We start from the raw sequence: 15367 nt of genomic DNA on the forward strand, positions 1-15367 counted from the left end.
TTAGTTTGCACAGAAGGTGTTGCACAGACAACATACTGTTCTGGGAAGAAATTCTGAGGAAATATCTGGTGAAATACAAAGTAGTTTAACATTGCCCTGGGATTCTTCACTGCAGAGATAACAATGAATGACAATCTCTCCTCAGACTGTTACTGGGGTGCAATATTTCCTGGTTTGGATCCACTTCAGCTTTCTTAGAGGACTGCAATCAGGTAATGAGGGCAGTGATAATGACTCACTGGCTGTGCTTGCTGTCCCCAGGGTGCCCTGTGGTCCCCAAGTATTACTACGTGCCCGCTGCCTTTGTGGAGCTGGAGAAGAAGAGCCCGGGCAGCCAGAAGCGATTCCCCAGTAACAACGGGCGGGATGGGAAGCTCTTCCTGTGGGGCCAGGCCGTGTACATCATTGCCAAGCTGCTGGGTGAGGGCTGAGCACCTCAGCTTCTGTCCTGATCGTGCTCCTCTTAAATTTAAACAAACGTTGCCTTGAGTTTTGAATGGGCCTTGAGTAGTCTGTGTGTCCTCTGCTCTGGTATGTCTGTGACAGAAAGAAATTGTTTTGCAGTACTTTTGTTTTTATGCTGCATACTATAAAGCTTAGTGGAATATTTCATAGAGCACTGAAAATCTAAACATGACAACAGTTTGAGGTTTTTTTCCTGGGTTTCCCCCTTATTTTCTTTTCTTCGTGACAGAATGTATCAATGTGATGCTTTCTGGGTTAACTGTATCAGCTGCACCTAAATAGTGATGTTTATAAGTGATTTATAGCATTCAGTTCAAATTATTGACTACTTAAGCAAGACAGGTTGAAACTTTGAATAGTTGCAGTCTCAGAGATAATGATTTATTTGTCTGTGTTATTTTTACCCTTTTTCAATTGTATGAGCAATTGCAAGTGCTTAGCAAAGTTTGGCCATTGAAGGTTGTTATGGTGAATTTCAGTCACAAACAAGCTCTCAAGTCTTATTTGGAATGATTTTATAATAGGCTGATGCTAAAAGAGTGGTTTATACAGAAAAAATCTTCACAGTTGTTTTTTTTCTTTAGTATTTCTTTTAAGAGAAAGGTATATTACTTTATTTTAACATGATCAGCAGTTACCCAGTAATCAGTGGACGGAGTTCTGGAAACTGTTTTTCTGTTAACACAGAAGGGAAAGAGGCTGTTGGTAATAAAAATGAGAAAAATTGAAGAGGAGTTTAAAAATTCAGCAGTTGGCAAGAACAGTGGATGTATCTTTAGGTAAAGAGGGATAGAGTCTGTCTGGTGCTCCACCTGTTTGATTTTGCTGTATTCCTTGCAAAATTCCTCTTTTAGCCAACACTTCAAAGTAAATGCAGGCAATCTCACTGTTAATTTAAAAAAAAAATACATATAAGAGTATTAGCCAAGCAATCCTCCAGTGTGTGTGTGTAGGTTGCTGTAGTAGTTCTGCTAGTATTGATCTTGTACTGATCTTTGTGTGTTTCTGTACCTGCAGAATGCTGGTTAAATAAGTTGTATTTATAGTTTGCTAGCTGTTGTTTGTGTAACAGAAACATTCTTGTGTTTCAGTTCTTTGCTGAACGTTCTTACACACTGCTTTTTAATTTTATTTCTTTTTAAATTTTTTTTCAAAACATTCAAATTTCAGGGTACTTTTTTCCTGCTTCTCTAATAGTCCTTGCAAACAGGATTTGGAGATCTTACAGCAATGTGTTCATCAGAGGTTGTTGTATCAGGAACTCCATTTATTTCTACTAATTTTGGAGTTGGTGCATTGCATTTTCCTCCTTGCTGGTGAAAACCTACCTGAATAACAATCTTGTCCTTGGTGAAAGTATTTGTGTGTCTTACTTTGCTTGTTGGTGGTTGCTAATTAAGTGGAAGCCTGGCTCCAAATGCTTTGATATCTGGGAAGGTATTGGTTTCCCATTTCATTATCCATTCAGAAATCATTGTGTTGCCTCCAGGGTATCAATTAATTTGTGTTTGTTCAGCCTCCTCACTCCTGTGTAGGCAGCACACGGTACCACTTCTGTAACTCCTGCTGCTGTCTCTGGGCCTGGGCTCTGCCTCTTGAGGTCCAAATATTTCTGAATGCAGCAACATGAACCTGAGTCAATTCTTACCCTCCCACAGAGGGGCAAACAGAAATAAGGAAGTCAAAATTTTGATCCTGCTTACAGATGATGAGTAACAGGCAGTGAAAGTGCCTGTATGTCACTGTTGGAGGGCACCACATTTATGAAACTGAAAAATTTGTTTATAAAGGAAAAAAGCATATGTTTTGCAGATGGTGATGCTGTTTTTTCACTGAATTTCTTTCTTGCTTTGGATGAGGAGGTTTGTAAAACCTTTATGTTAAGGTCCCCATTTTGGAGCAATGGAAAGGAGTCCCAGGTATTCAGCTGTTCCATGCTGTTGAAAATTCACTCAGTCTTTTGTTTAGTAGCTCTCTTTCCTTTGTTTATCTTTAGAATTCTTGTTGTGTGGGTTCAGTGCTGCCTAGAACTAAGAGTTTGAGCAATATTTTTATAGACCAAATGGATTAAATGTTGTCAGCTACTGCTGATGCAGGTAGGGAGCTAACAAAGGAATCTGCTTTTGCAGTCCAATAATCTTGTGCTTGTGATAATGGTGATGAATATTCACTAGCAGTTAGCTTAAGTTTTATATTAGTCTATTGATACCATTCTGTTAAATATTAACTTATTCTATTATTCTGACCATATATTTTAATTACTGAGCAATGTAAATCAGTGTTAAAACCAGTAGAACCATAGAACACGCATTCTGGAAACCTCTCTTGTTTTTAACTCTATGAGGCAGAGCGCATTGATCTTGAAATTATTTAGTTAATTCATTTTATTGCATTAGCAGTACTTCACTTAATTTAAGTAGCTTCCATTCCTTTAGCTAGCAAAAGAATTCTATCTGGACTGGAGCTTTAGTGGTTTGCTAAAACTCGTGTCAGTATGTTAATCAATTGGCATTAGTGATCTTTTACCATCCAGCATTTTGGGATTTGTGTCAGTGGATGGTGGCCCTGCAGGAGCAGTGCAGAGCCAGGAACAGGCTCCTTTGCTGGCTGCAGTCCAGCTGTGCCTGGTGCCAGCAGCAGGCTGAGGGCAGCACAGCACCCAGAGCTGTGGGCAGAGCTCTGGGCAGTGGGAGGCTCTGGCAGGATTTCCCCTGAGCAGCCCAGCCAGGGCCCCTCAGTGCTCCCCACTGCCCCACACTGTGCTGGCCTAGCCCAGGACACCTTCAGCCAGGGCATATTTTGAGTTTTAAACTGCTGCATTCATTAACTCCACAGTGCAGTGCTCAGAAACATTCTGATCAAGGCACTGTTGGTTTTCAGAGCTGAGTGCAGCCATGAGTCACTTCTGGTTTAGATTAATACCTTATTCCCTTGTGTTGGGGCTTTTAAGAAAAGCTATAAAATTGTTGACTTTGAGATAGAAGAAATGAAAATGTGTTGTGACTTACTCTGTGTTAGAAATTAGATCGAGTTTGGACAGTTTCCTGTCAAAATACAGTTTTGGTAGGAGAAAGCTTATTTTAAGGGTATAATAGCTCATATGAACCTGTATTCAAAGGAATTTGTTGAAACTTTTTAATAGTGTATTTTTATTGGAGTGCTTTTTCAGTAGAAGGTTAAAATACTAGCGGTTTAGGTTTGGTGGGTTTTCCTCCCCCATATAAGAAAACTCCATGTTGAAACTGCTATATTTCAAATTTTTTTTTTTTCACAATTTCTTCCTGAGATACCATATTGAGAGGTATTCTCAAAGATATCAAAGATATACCTTTGATATAAGTCATGAGATTATCTTGAGATAGAGGCTGTCTGCTTTCCTTCAAAGCTAAACAATTTTTGCTGGTCATTGAGTTTATAGTTAAAGCTCTAGAATAATTCCATGGCTGTGGATTAAGGGCTTTCTACGTGACTTTTGTTTTGGAGTCTGTTGTCTGCATATAATCTTTTAGCCTATCTTTGTGAGCAAATAAAGGCTTAGGTTTTTATACTACAGTGTTGTAATTAGCTGTAGCAAGAACAATGCTTGAGTCATTTGTTTTAAAATTAATAGAATTCTGAATTTTTCAGAAAGTGTTTTTGTAAGTCATTGATCTAAAACAAAGCACAACTACAGCACAAAAGTTGACATGGCTTCTTCACAAAAGCTGCAGAAAGTACTCAAGTCATTCTGTATTTCTATTCTCATTTTCTTTCAGCTGATAAATTAGTGAGTCCTAAAGATCTGGACCCCATTGGCCGGTACGTACCCCCCGAGGACCAGCGGAATGTCAGCATGAGGTTTTCAAATCAGGTAAGCACCAGCTTAGTATTACAATATTTGTACTGGAAAAGTGTCATCTAAGTGCTGTATATGGTCCTCTAATATTGCCATTAAAGTGCAGGGAAAAATGTGTGTACATTTTCTGAATTGGTGGAGAATTGCTTTTCAAAGATTGTAACATGCAGTTTTGGGAAGTGATGAACATTTGCCTTCAAATTAAGTGATGCAGTCAAAATAATAGATAAAATGTAACTTTAAATAGCTGCTAATAAACAGGTATGTGTCTTTGAGTTATAAGTTATGTCAGGAAGGCAAGAATGAGCCTGCTTTTCTTATTCCTTCAAAGTCGTTTCAACTGCAACATATGGCATGTAGGTAAAACCTTACAAAAGAAAGGCCTGGTAAGATCATGGCTCAGGCCCTGCTGCCTTGGCTGGGTACAGCTAACAGCCATCAGCTAGCCTGATAAGCTCCCATGAGAAAAGAATTATAACAGTCAATCAGCTTGCATAACAATCTATTCTTGTGGGAAGGCACCTGTGAGGAGAAAGATTCTACCCCTGTGAAACTTCTTCCCAGGAGACAAGAATGTAAACATATCTAGAGAGGAAAGGTTTTGACTGACACATACACTAGCAAATTCTAACCAATGAACAGAATTACAGTAAGTTGCTAACCAATTAAATTTAAGCATGATGTCTTCTGACAACCATATGAATATGAGCTGTGAAGAAGAAAGATTGGCTATTGTGGATGAAGAAACAGGTGTCCTTGTCCATCTCTATTGTGACAGCAACATATTTGTATTTTTTGTATTTAGAGCTCCCAAGAGCTACAAGAGTGAGGTCCCTGGAGGTATTTAAAAGATATACAGATGTGGCATTTAGGGACAGGGTTCAGTGTGGGTTTAGGAGTGCTGGGTCAGTGGTTGGATGCCATGACTGTAAAGGCCCTTTAATGATTCTATGATTCCATGTGCTCCTGTATTTGGATTAAATGCATTGTTGGAATGAGTGACCAGGGATGGGGAATGCTTGAGACGTAGTAATTCAAATCTGTAGTGAATGGGACAGCAAGATATGAACATGTCTGTATGTAGGGAACTCCTTTAATTAAAGAGGTAAGAACTGTGTGTATGGAAATGTGTAGCTAAAAGATGTGTTTCAGCCATTTTGTTTCTTGTATAAGAAATGTATATTTAAGAAGTTCCTTGTTTAGCATTTTGTGTATTTGTTATTGGAGCATAAGAGATGAAGTATTTATCATAAGATTCACTCCAAGTTCAGAACTGAACAATGTTTTTCCTCTTCTATCCAAATGCTGCTTTTGCCCTCAGTTTCCTACTATTTCCTGTTACCAAGGTAATCCATGTGCCTGGCTGTTGGTTCATTCATAATGAGACTTTCATTGTTCACAGTGCAGCACTTGCCATGTTCCTGTGAGATAATGAAAGCTCAGTGGTGTCATTTGTTCCTGGTTTCTTTGTTTGTTCTTGCATCATGGGATTATGAATGTGACAGAACCTGAGCCCTTTTGGGGTGCCCTCAGGAGGGGCCTGTATTGAGTCAGGATTGCTGCAGCCCATCCAATTTCTCTTTCTTTGATTCTTCAGACAAGTCACTTTTAATATGCCACAGCTGAGCACTTTGAAGAAGATGAGGCTTTGTTCTAAAGACACTCTATGACTCATCAGGAAATGTCTTGGTAGAAAAGCATTTTTACTACTATTTGGAGTACCCAGGATGTGATAGGCAATTTTCAGATCTTCAGAGAGAAATAGCCTCTGCCCTGAGAGCTTCCCAAAAGTGATAATGAATAATACAATGACAATTTATTTTCTCATGGCTTACTCATTGAGGGCCACTTAGTGAGTCAATAAAGAACTTAGTAAAATGCAGCTGCCCTGTAAAATCCAGCAATGTAATAGGGACTTTAAAAGTCAATGGTGTTGAATGCATTGAAACTAACTTAAACAGTTGCATTTTGGTATTTTACTTCATCTTCAGACAATGCATGAAGAAGGAGGGAATTTCTGAGCATGCCTAGGTCTGCTTATAGCTCTGTTCTTCCCAGTGGTGATTCTCCTGTGCCATGCATGTGTTTCTTTGACATACAAATGCCAAAACTCTCCAAGATCTGGTTCCCAGTGTGAGTTAGAAGGAAGGGATGCCCTTCTGAATTAGTGTGAAATGGAGACTGTGGCATCAGGCCTTTGCAGCCTATGAGCAGCAGTGTAGAAATGGTGACCAGAAGGGTTCATGTCCCTTTAAGGCTGCCAGGTGGTTGTGGAATTTCTTTGGGACTGGTTGTACTGGAACAACTGCTGCAGTATTTTGGGTGGTTTTACTGCTCCGGTATCAGGGCAAAATGTTCCTTCATGCAGATGTCAAATGGGTTATGGTTAAGAGAAGTTAAAGATGCAAAGATGCCCTGACAGGACTCAGGTGAGCTGGACCAGCAAAAGTCTTCAAGTTCCAGACAAGAATCTTGAGTTTGGCTTTTTTAATCCACGTTTTAGATTTGCTTAACCAGTTTGTCTGGATATTTGATGATGCTATTTTATCTAATTGAGCTAATTTATGCAAAATCAGTATCTAGTATTTGCCTTAAAGTGCAGGGAAAAATGACTAAAAATACCATACAAAATGAGAACATAGCACATCTGAATGATGTCTTCAGAAATCAAAAGTAGTTTCTTCTCTTTAATGGTGTCTTCTCTTTTCCATATAGATAAAGAATTATTCAATTAAATTGAACACAAAACTATTTCCACTTGTATTAAATTTTATTCCTGTAAGCAATAAACAAAGATATGTAAAAATTTCAGAGGCCTGTGTATATAAATTTTGTTGTGATACAGTGTTTTGAAAGGAGATATACCAAAAAGAAGGGTTTTAAAATTTTTATTTGAAGCTCTGTGCTAAGTAAATATTTCTTCAAGAAATGTGTTTTCCGTGTAGGCATATTTTCATTTTGTGGTTTCATTGACTACAAACTCAAAACACTTGCCATTGAAAAATGTGATTAATTCAATATATTTGTGAGTTTGGTGCCACTACAAAAATATGTCTGATACGCACATAATAGTGTAGATTTTAGCAAGCAATGGAAAGTATTTCAAATATTCCAACCTTACTTTTACAGCTTAGACCATTAATGAAGAATTAGGTCAAGGAAAATAAGGTAATATAGACCTCCAAAGGCAAAAGTGCTATGAAAACCTGTATATATAACTATGTATAGTTACAGCTGGGAATGCATCAGAAAATCAGCTCAAAGACAATTTTATTTCTTGTAGAAAACGGAGGCATCAAATGAGCAGTGTAGTCAAAACATAATAGCCACTAATACTAATTTTGTCTGTTTATAGTTTGAAGGAAATGTTTTTTCTCCTAATTCAGTGCCAAACCCAGTTATTTTTCCACTTTCAGGAGGCTGTGTCCATATGTTCTTTCTTGGGGAAGTGCCAGCGTGGTGCTGGAGCAGGGCTGTCTTTGCTGGGTTTAGTCTGTGTTCCAGAACATGCTGAAGTCTAACAGCAGCCTCTGGGGTTCTTTCTCCTCTGCTTTGCAGTCCTAATGCTCAGGTTAGAGTTCATTCAGGAGTTCAAAAGAAATGGAATTATCCCTTCTCTGTTTACTTTGAAAGGAGATAATGCAGGGAATTCTGGTTCAGGGTGACTCTTTAGAACTGGATTCCTTAGAAGAGCTTATTTTGTGACTCCTCTTTAGTGTCTCCAGATTCAAGAAAGATCTTAACTTGGTTTGGGTTCTTGCATTCTGTTTTGGGAGGATGTAATGTAGAAGAGGGCCTGGATGATAACAGTAACCTTTGAGAAATGAGGTAGAGTGTGGGGTTTCTGGAATTGTTTTGTATTTTACAGGCACATGTGAAAACTGATTTATTGCTGTTTTATGCTTAATTCCATCTTCAACAAAAAATCATAATCTTACTAAATTGCCAGAGTAGGATGATTTTATCTTCTGAGTTAAGTTGAAGTATGAAGTATGTGTTTAGGGTTACAATTAATTAACTGAATTCTCTGCACGTGATGACTGTATTCTTTTAATGTTTTGCTGTGTAGATTTAGCCATCATTGGTAAGGATTTAATTTCAGATACTGGGAATTAAGTTAAATGCCTATTGATGAAGAGAGTTGGGAAGAGAATAGTCAAAATAAAAGACTGCTTATTTTTTTATTTTCAGGGAATTAGTTAACAGGAGGAAGGAACTAAAATTAATACTTATAGATAGACTGAGATATTTTAAGACTTTTATGTTTAGGATTAGAGCAGGTCTAATTTGGATGGAGCCATATTGGATGATTTGTTTTGTCATGTTAATTATAAACATATTCTTGCTTTCATTCCAATTAATACAATTGTCTACCACAGTTAACACAGTTCTAAACCTGCCCAATGCTGGTTTGGAATTTGAGGCACATACACGTGCTGTATTTGATTTCAGGGGGCTGGTGTGTCCGTGCCAGTGGGCACAGGGTGGTCAGCAGTGGGCAGTGCTGCCAGGCAGCTCAGGGACAGTGGGCACAGGGTGGTCAGCAGTGGGCAGTGCTGCCAGGCAGCTCAGGGACAGTGGGCACAGGGTGGTCAGTGCTACCAGGGCAGTTCAGTGCCAGTGGGCACAAGGTGGTCAGCAGTGCTCAATGCTACCAGGGCAGCTCAGGGACAGTGGGCACAAGGTGGTCAGCAGTGCTCAATGCTACCAGGGCAGCTCAGGGACAGTGGGCACAGGGTGGTCAGCAGTGGGCAGTGCTGCCAGGGCAGCTCAGGGACAGCTGGGTTGTGTTTCAGGAACAGCCAGGGGGCCATGGGGTTGCAGTGCAGTCTCTCCTGTTGTGAGCTGTTCCTGTTTGCCCCTCCTTGCCCCAGGTGCTTGGGAAGCCTAGTGGGTGCCATTTCCATCGGGGCTCTTCAGTGCTCTGCCCCCTTTCTCACATGCTCGTAATGGATGGGGTTTTTTCAGAGTTCTGAGGTTTCCTGGCAGTTTAAGCAGAAAGGCACAGTGATAACACCTGTGCAGTGAGAGGCTGGTACTGAGCTGCCTTCTCTGCTTGTGCCAGGAATGGAGTCAGGGATTTTTCCTTTCATCCTACCTCCAACTGTTTATAACCTTGTTAAAAACTGTGATTCTTTTTTTTTCTAATTCTCCTTTTTGGAGAGGAAGAACAACTAATCAGTCTTTTATCTTGTTCTTCTGAGGTATATTTATCATCTGCACAGTGTGCAGAATACAGCTGAAATAGACCCTTCTGCCAAGGATCCAAGGTGGCAACACAAGGCAGGAGGGGGAGCCTGGGCAGGGGGGCTGATGTGGTGTCTTGGGGAGACAGTGATGGATGTTGTGGGAACAATACCTGAGCTAGCCTTATTAGACAAATGTGAAAGCCAAGACGTTAAAATGGGATTTTTAACAGGAAGATTTATTTAGGAGACTATTTAGCAGTTTAATGCTTTTCCATATCTCTTTTTTTTTTTAAATATACAGCAAATACTATATAGCACAACCATCATTGGAATTGCTATTTTTTGAGTGTTTTATCTATTATTTTGATCTGTTTCTCTAGGCCACTATTTGTGATCCTCCAGGCTGTGACATGTCAAATGACAGTAACAGTAACTTTCAGTTTAATGTTACAGCAATCCCCTAGTTTTACTGCAGTGATAGTTGGATTTTTCCACAACAGTTTAAAGATCTAGCAGTTTTTCACACAGATTTTGTGTTGTGCCAGTTGTGCTGTAGCTGCATTTGTATAGTTCTGAGCTGTGTTAGAACCATTTATTGACTGCTGTAAATGAATCCTGTCCTTGGCTGTGTGAGAGGGGCAGAACTCACAGGTTATGTACAATGATGAAGGGGCTCTCTCAGGTGTGGGGGGGATTTTGCTTTTTCCTTCATACACAATGATTATGGCTGAGTTTTGAGTTTTCCTACTGTTTGTATAAATGCAAGTGGTACACCTTGTGCAAGTGATGCACAATGATTTTTTTCTGAGCAGGGAAATCTTCTAATGTCACTTGAACTTCTGACTGCTTCGTCTGGTCTCTTTGTGCACATATTTTCACCAGAAACTTAGTTCATGTGGCAAAAAGTCCAAAATTTTTAGTGCAAATGTAGTGCTGACAGACTTCTGGGAAAAAGTTACGAAGAATTTCTTCTGTAAATCCTTAAGATCTTTATTGCTCACAGCTGCCTGAGCAAGCAAGTGCTCCCTCTGAACTTCTCATTCTAAATCAATGTCTATCCCTCCATTATCACAAAAAACGCTGTATTTTTATACAGTTGATAGAAGATTTGTTTAACTTCTGTCATTCATGTTCTGGCATTTTCTAGACAAGAGTAGACAAAAGCATTTTAGCAATGAAAATGTGAGCTGTTCTAAGTTGTGTTATTTTACTGTCAGTGAATGCCAGAGGAGTGAACAAAGACCAGGGGGGTTGTTCATAGCTCATTCTGCCAGAGACAGGAAAGGTGAATTGCCAGATGGAGACCCAGGGAATCAAGTCAATGATTTCACCCAACACCTTGAATTCACTCCTATTTGCATGGTTTCCTGATGTGAGATACTGGTATTTATTTCAAACATGAAGTGTCTGTGTAATAAACAATGCAAGGAAATGCAGCTGTCTCCTGTAAAGTGTGATATGTCTCTCATGTCACTAAAGAGCAGCTGTCTGATGACAATTTTTCAGAGTAAAGGGTTGAAATCAACAGGTCCTTATTTCTAAGTGAATTTTATTGTTTGCCCAAAAAGCTGAGTAATTTCACTCATTACAAAAATATGTATCAAAACATTAGGTCATATTAGGCATATAGGAGATGTATTGATTGGATAAATTCTACATTTTTGTATGAAATAATGTTTTCCCTATGTAGTTCTTCTTAATTAATGAAACCCCCAAACTAATCCAAACAGTGTAATGATTACCAGAAATCTGTTTATTACCGGTTCTCCAGTATGTGTCTTGTAGAGCATTATTGGTAGAAACAGGCTTCCTATAGGCTTGACATGTATAAATCTTTCAATTTGCTCACACCACAAGAAAAAGCAATGCAGACAGTGCTGTCTGTCATAATTATGGATTGTTTAAATAGCCATTGTCCCTGGTCATGCTATGTTGAATAAAATCTTTAGTTAGCAATGCCAGTAATGATTTTGTCATTATCTTCCAGGGTCCTTTAGAAAATGATTTGGTGGTACACGTGGCCCTGATAGCAGAAAGCCAGCGGTATGTATTTACTTTTGCTGAGTACCTGTGTTTTAAGGAAGGGTTGAACAAACATCTGAAATTGTGTAAAATAAAATACTGCTGCTTGTATACATCTATCTGCTGCCAAGAGAATTATTAAAACTATTCTGTGACTTGTCATTAAATATATCTGTATTTCATTTGTAGGCTACAAGTTTTTCTGAACACATATGGAATCCAAACTCAGACACCCCAGCAGGTGGAACCAATTCAGATATGGGCTCAGAAAGAACTTGTCAAAGTAAGGAATTCTGCATTTAAACTTATGTATCCTGAATCTGTGTATTTCTTTTGTAAAAATAAGGATTTTTATCAAGCTCTTAGCCTTGTACCTCCCTAAGCTGTTGTGTGCATATTTCTGTCCTCCTAGTGCAGTTGCAAGGTGTGCTGGCACTGGAAGTTACAGATGTCTGCAGCTTTCAGGGAAATGTGAGAGCCCACATGTTCTATATTATCTGATTAGGCTTATTGTCTGAGCCACTTTCAAAGTATAATGAATGACTAATAAAATTTTAATAACATTAGGAGCTTGGTAAACTGAATGAAACTTGATGGAGAAACAAGCAAATGAGCAATAGTCAAAGAAATGGATTAAGGCATAAATCATGATAGGATTTCATAGTGCTGCCCCTGTAACAGGCAATATCCACATCTCTGTCACTGTTTTCCCTTGGATTGACTATATCCAGGAAGTTTTGTGTTTGAAATCGAAATCCTTTTTGGTTTACCTCTTTAACTGAGCACATTTATACCACAGTTAGAAATTACTGGGATGAAGGATTATCTTCAGGATCCCCTTCATCTTCCCTGAGGGCTCTGTTTTCTCTTGGGCAAGGAGAGAGACAAGCACATCCTTCCAGGCCTGGGCTAGCCCTGCTAGTTCTGGGTGTAGATGAGGTGCACAAAGCCCCTGTGTTGTGCAGATGGTCTCAGACAGGAGCGATGGATGTCTGGGGGCAGCGCAGTGACCATTCTCTTTGTCAGCCCCAAGGTCACAGTTGAAGAACAGATCCCTGTGGGGCTCTCGCTCAGAATTGAAGTGACATGGCCAATGCCATGATCTGTGGCAGGAGTCTGTAGGACACAAGAACAAAAGTAAACCCAAAAATAGAGAATATAGCAACATATTTCGGGTTTCTTAAGTTTGCAAGGGTGAAGGATGTGCTAAACCTGGCTGTGGTTTATTCAGAAAAATGCTTACCCTGAATAACAGCTGCCACTAACACCTGAAAAGGGCTAAAACAGGGAGAAGAGAAATATCTGTGTTTCCATTAATCTTTGCTCATTTCTGAACCCATTTTTTTACTCACTTGCTTTCATGATAATGTATTCCAAAATATGTTCTCTTTGTCTGTATCTGTCCTGAAATTCTGTACTGAAACTTTGGTTTAACAAATGCATACTCCATAACTTTGCTATAGGAGTATATATTGTCTCTCTGTCATCCATCACATCTTTGGTTTCCCTGACAAAAAGATGAGACCTTAATTAAGTTTTATTATTACCAATTAAATTCCTATCTATGAAAAAGTCTGCATTAGGATTTATTTTTCTAAAGATGTTGAGACATCTGGCAATTCTGGCACTTCCTTTATCCTCAAGATGGGTAGGTACAGCTGCCTCATCAAAATTTACTTTTTAAAGGAGTGACATGAAAATATTAATTCACCTGATACAAAACCTCTTCCTAATGGGCTTCTAATAAAGGCTCTGCCAGAACTGTGAAGTAAAGAAAGTGTTTGGGGTGTTATGAGAACTGGGGTTTGATCTTGGGCTTATTCCAGTAACCAAAATGAAAAAGCAAACCAGCAAAACAAAAATATTACTCCTGGTTGTATTTGAGGGGAGAGGAAGCCAGCAGTGGAACAGTCCATGTATTTTGGGGAATAGAAGGTTGATCTGTGGAAAATGTGGATCTCAATAGTTCCTACTCTGATGCTGTCAGTTCTAAGGAGTATTTAATTTAATCAGAAACTTTTGAACTGCTCTAGTAGCATATGATAGCAGTTTAAATCTCCAGACTTATTAATAGGCATATGTCCAAAAAAGTGCTGCAAAACAAATGGATGGGGACTGAAAGTAGAACTTGAAGTCATGTAAAGGTATTCACAAAGTGGGGGCAGAGAGGGAATGAAAAGAGAAGGAAGAGATAAGCAGTAAAATGGGACAAGATACACGTAATACATAGGAAAAAGTACATCTGGGGTGGAAGTACAGCACAGGAGAGGAGCAGGATACCCCTTAGGCAGGGACTGAGAGAGAGAGAAAAGGTAGCACAGAAACAGATTGTGTGCAAGACCACTGTATTTTGAGTCATGCTCAGAAAGCAAACCAACAGCCCAGTCTGCTTTCACAGCCATTTCTTGCTATTAGCAGCTTAATAATCCAGAATTGAAGGGCTTTTTAATAAAAAACCCCAAAGGTGCTTGAAGCAACTGGTCTTGAATGAAACTGTGCATTGTTCACTGCCTGGTGCTGCATCTGAGCTTGGATTGTAACAGATGAGGATGGAGAACTCTCACTAGAGGAGGAAACTGTGTTAGTGGCCTGTGTGTCAACATGAGCCCTCAAGCTACAGAGACTTTAAGGAAACAGCCAATGTTACAAGACTGATGCACTTCTGCTTTTGTTAAGAAAGCATTTCATGTTGTGCATTCCAGCAAAATGAAGATCCTTTTAGTGTTAAATTGCCCTGTCTACTGCCATGTTCCAGTCTCCCTTATTTACCACAAGAAGAGGTTCAGCATTGTTTGGCTTTGCTATGCACAGATAGGTTATTGAAAGCTATCAGTGTGCTGCTGTCTCCATCCTTCCCCACTTGAATACAGTTCCTTACTCTGGATGAACTGGTCATGTAGGTAATTTTGTTTATTTTCTTTTCTAAATAGCTCTCGGCATTAATGCAGAAACATGGGCAGGATCAGGAAGGCCCCAGGCTGACAGTAATAGAAAGCTATTGAGTGTAATGTTTGTTCAAGTGTTTGCTTTTGTTTGCTTCTGAATTATCTTCCTATAACATAAAGAAAGACTGAAAATGTTCAGAATTCTGAATATTCTGCAGTAATGAGGGGTTCCTTACCTAAAACAGGCCAAGTAAGGACAAATTACGTCTTTCAGTCAGGTTTAACTGATACATTTATACTGTATTGCTCACATATTAGTTGTTTTTTATGGTTTCATACTCATGCAATGTAATAAGTGAAGACTATTGTTGCAAAATTGTATCAGCTGAAGTAATGCTAGGCATACATAACTCTAATAAGAATCAAGCTATGAATAATGAGATAATTCCCTCTTGCTTGTGTTGCTGATGCATTAATTTTCCAGATCTGTACTAAAATTAGAATAAAGATCTTTAAAGGGTTCTTATATTACTTTTTACTTTTGTATCCATTCTGAAAAAGCATTACAGAAGGCAAATTTGGCTAGCCAATAAATGCAAATGATCCTTTAAAAATTATTTCAATAAACAGTTTGAAAAATCAATAAATATTTTACTTACATGGAATGGAAAAGTAATAGGAGCAAGAAGTTAAAAAGAAGACCTAATATAGGAAACAACAAGTGTTTTTTAAAAACCCCGACCCTGAACAGCAAAACCAGCCACATTTTCTGAATCATTTTCTAATCAGAGCAGACTGCACACAGACTTCTTTGTGAGATGTGGCAGGAGAATGAGAAAGGCTGGTATCTAGGTTTTTATCAGTTTCCATGATTCTTTCTCACAGGCTTACTTCCATTTGGGAGTCAATGAGAAATTGGGATTATCTGGAAGACCGGACAGACCCATAGGATGCCTTGGAACATCAAAGGT

General features: G+C 39.1%; 1 protein-coding gene across 5 annotated transcripts in view; it reads left to right on the forward strand.

Moving 5' to 3' along the window:
• The window catches only part of PHKB (phosphorylase kinase regulatory subunit beta), a 70394-nt gene that overhangs the window by 33516 nt on the left and 21511 nt on the right, over nucleotides 1–15367 (forward strand). For all 5 annotated transcript variants that reach the window (XM_083870349.1, XM_083870348.1, XM_083870350.1 and 2 more), the window contains 5 exons: nucleotides 262–420; nucleotides 4221–4315; nucleotides 11477–11532; nucleotides 11701–11794; nucleotides 15282–15365. In XM_083870349.1, the coding sequence (XP_083726475.1) occupies nucleotides 262–420; nucleotides 4221–4315; nucleotides 11477–11532; nucleotides 11701–11794; nucleotides 15282–15365 (488 nt within the window). The remainder of the gene's footprint in view (nucleotides 1–261; nucleotides 421–4220; nucleotides 4316–11476; nucleotides 11533–11700; nucleotides 11795–15281; nucleotides 15366–15367) is intronic.

Source organism: Zosterops lateralis (genome assembly GCF_965231275.1).
Source record: "Zosterops lateralis genome assembly, chromosome: 12".
Classification (NCBI taxonomy): Eukaryota; Metazoa; Chordata; class Aves; order Passeriformes; family Zosteropidae; genus Zosterops; species Zosterops lateralis.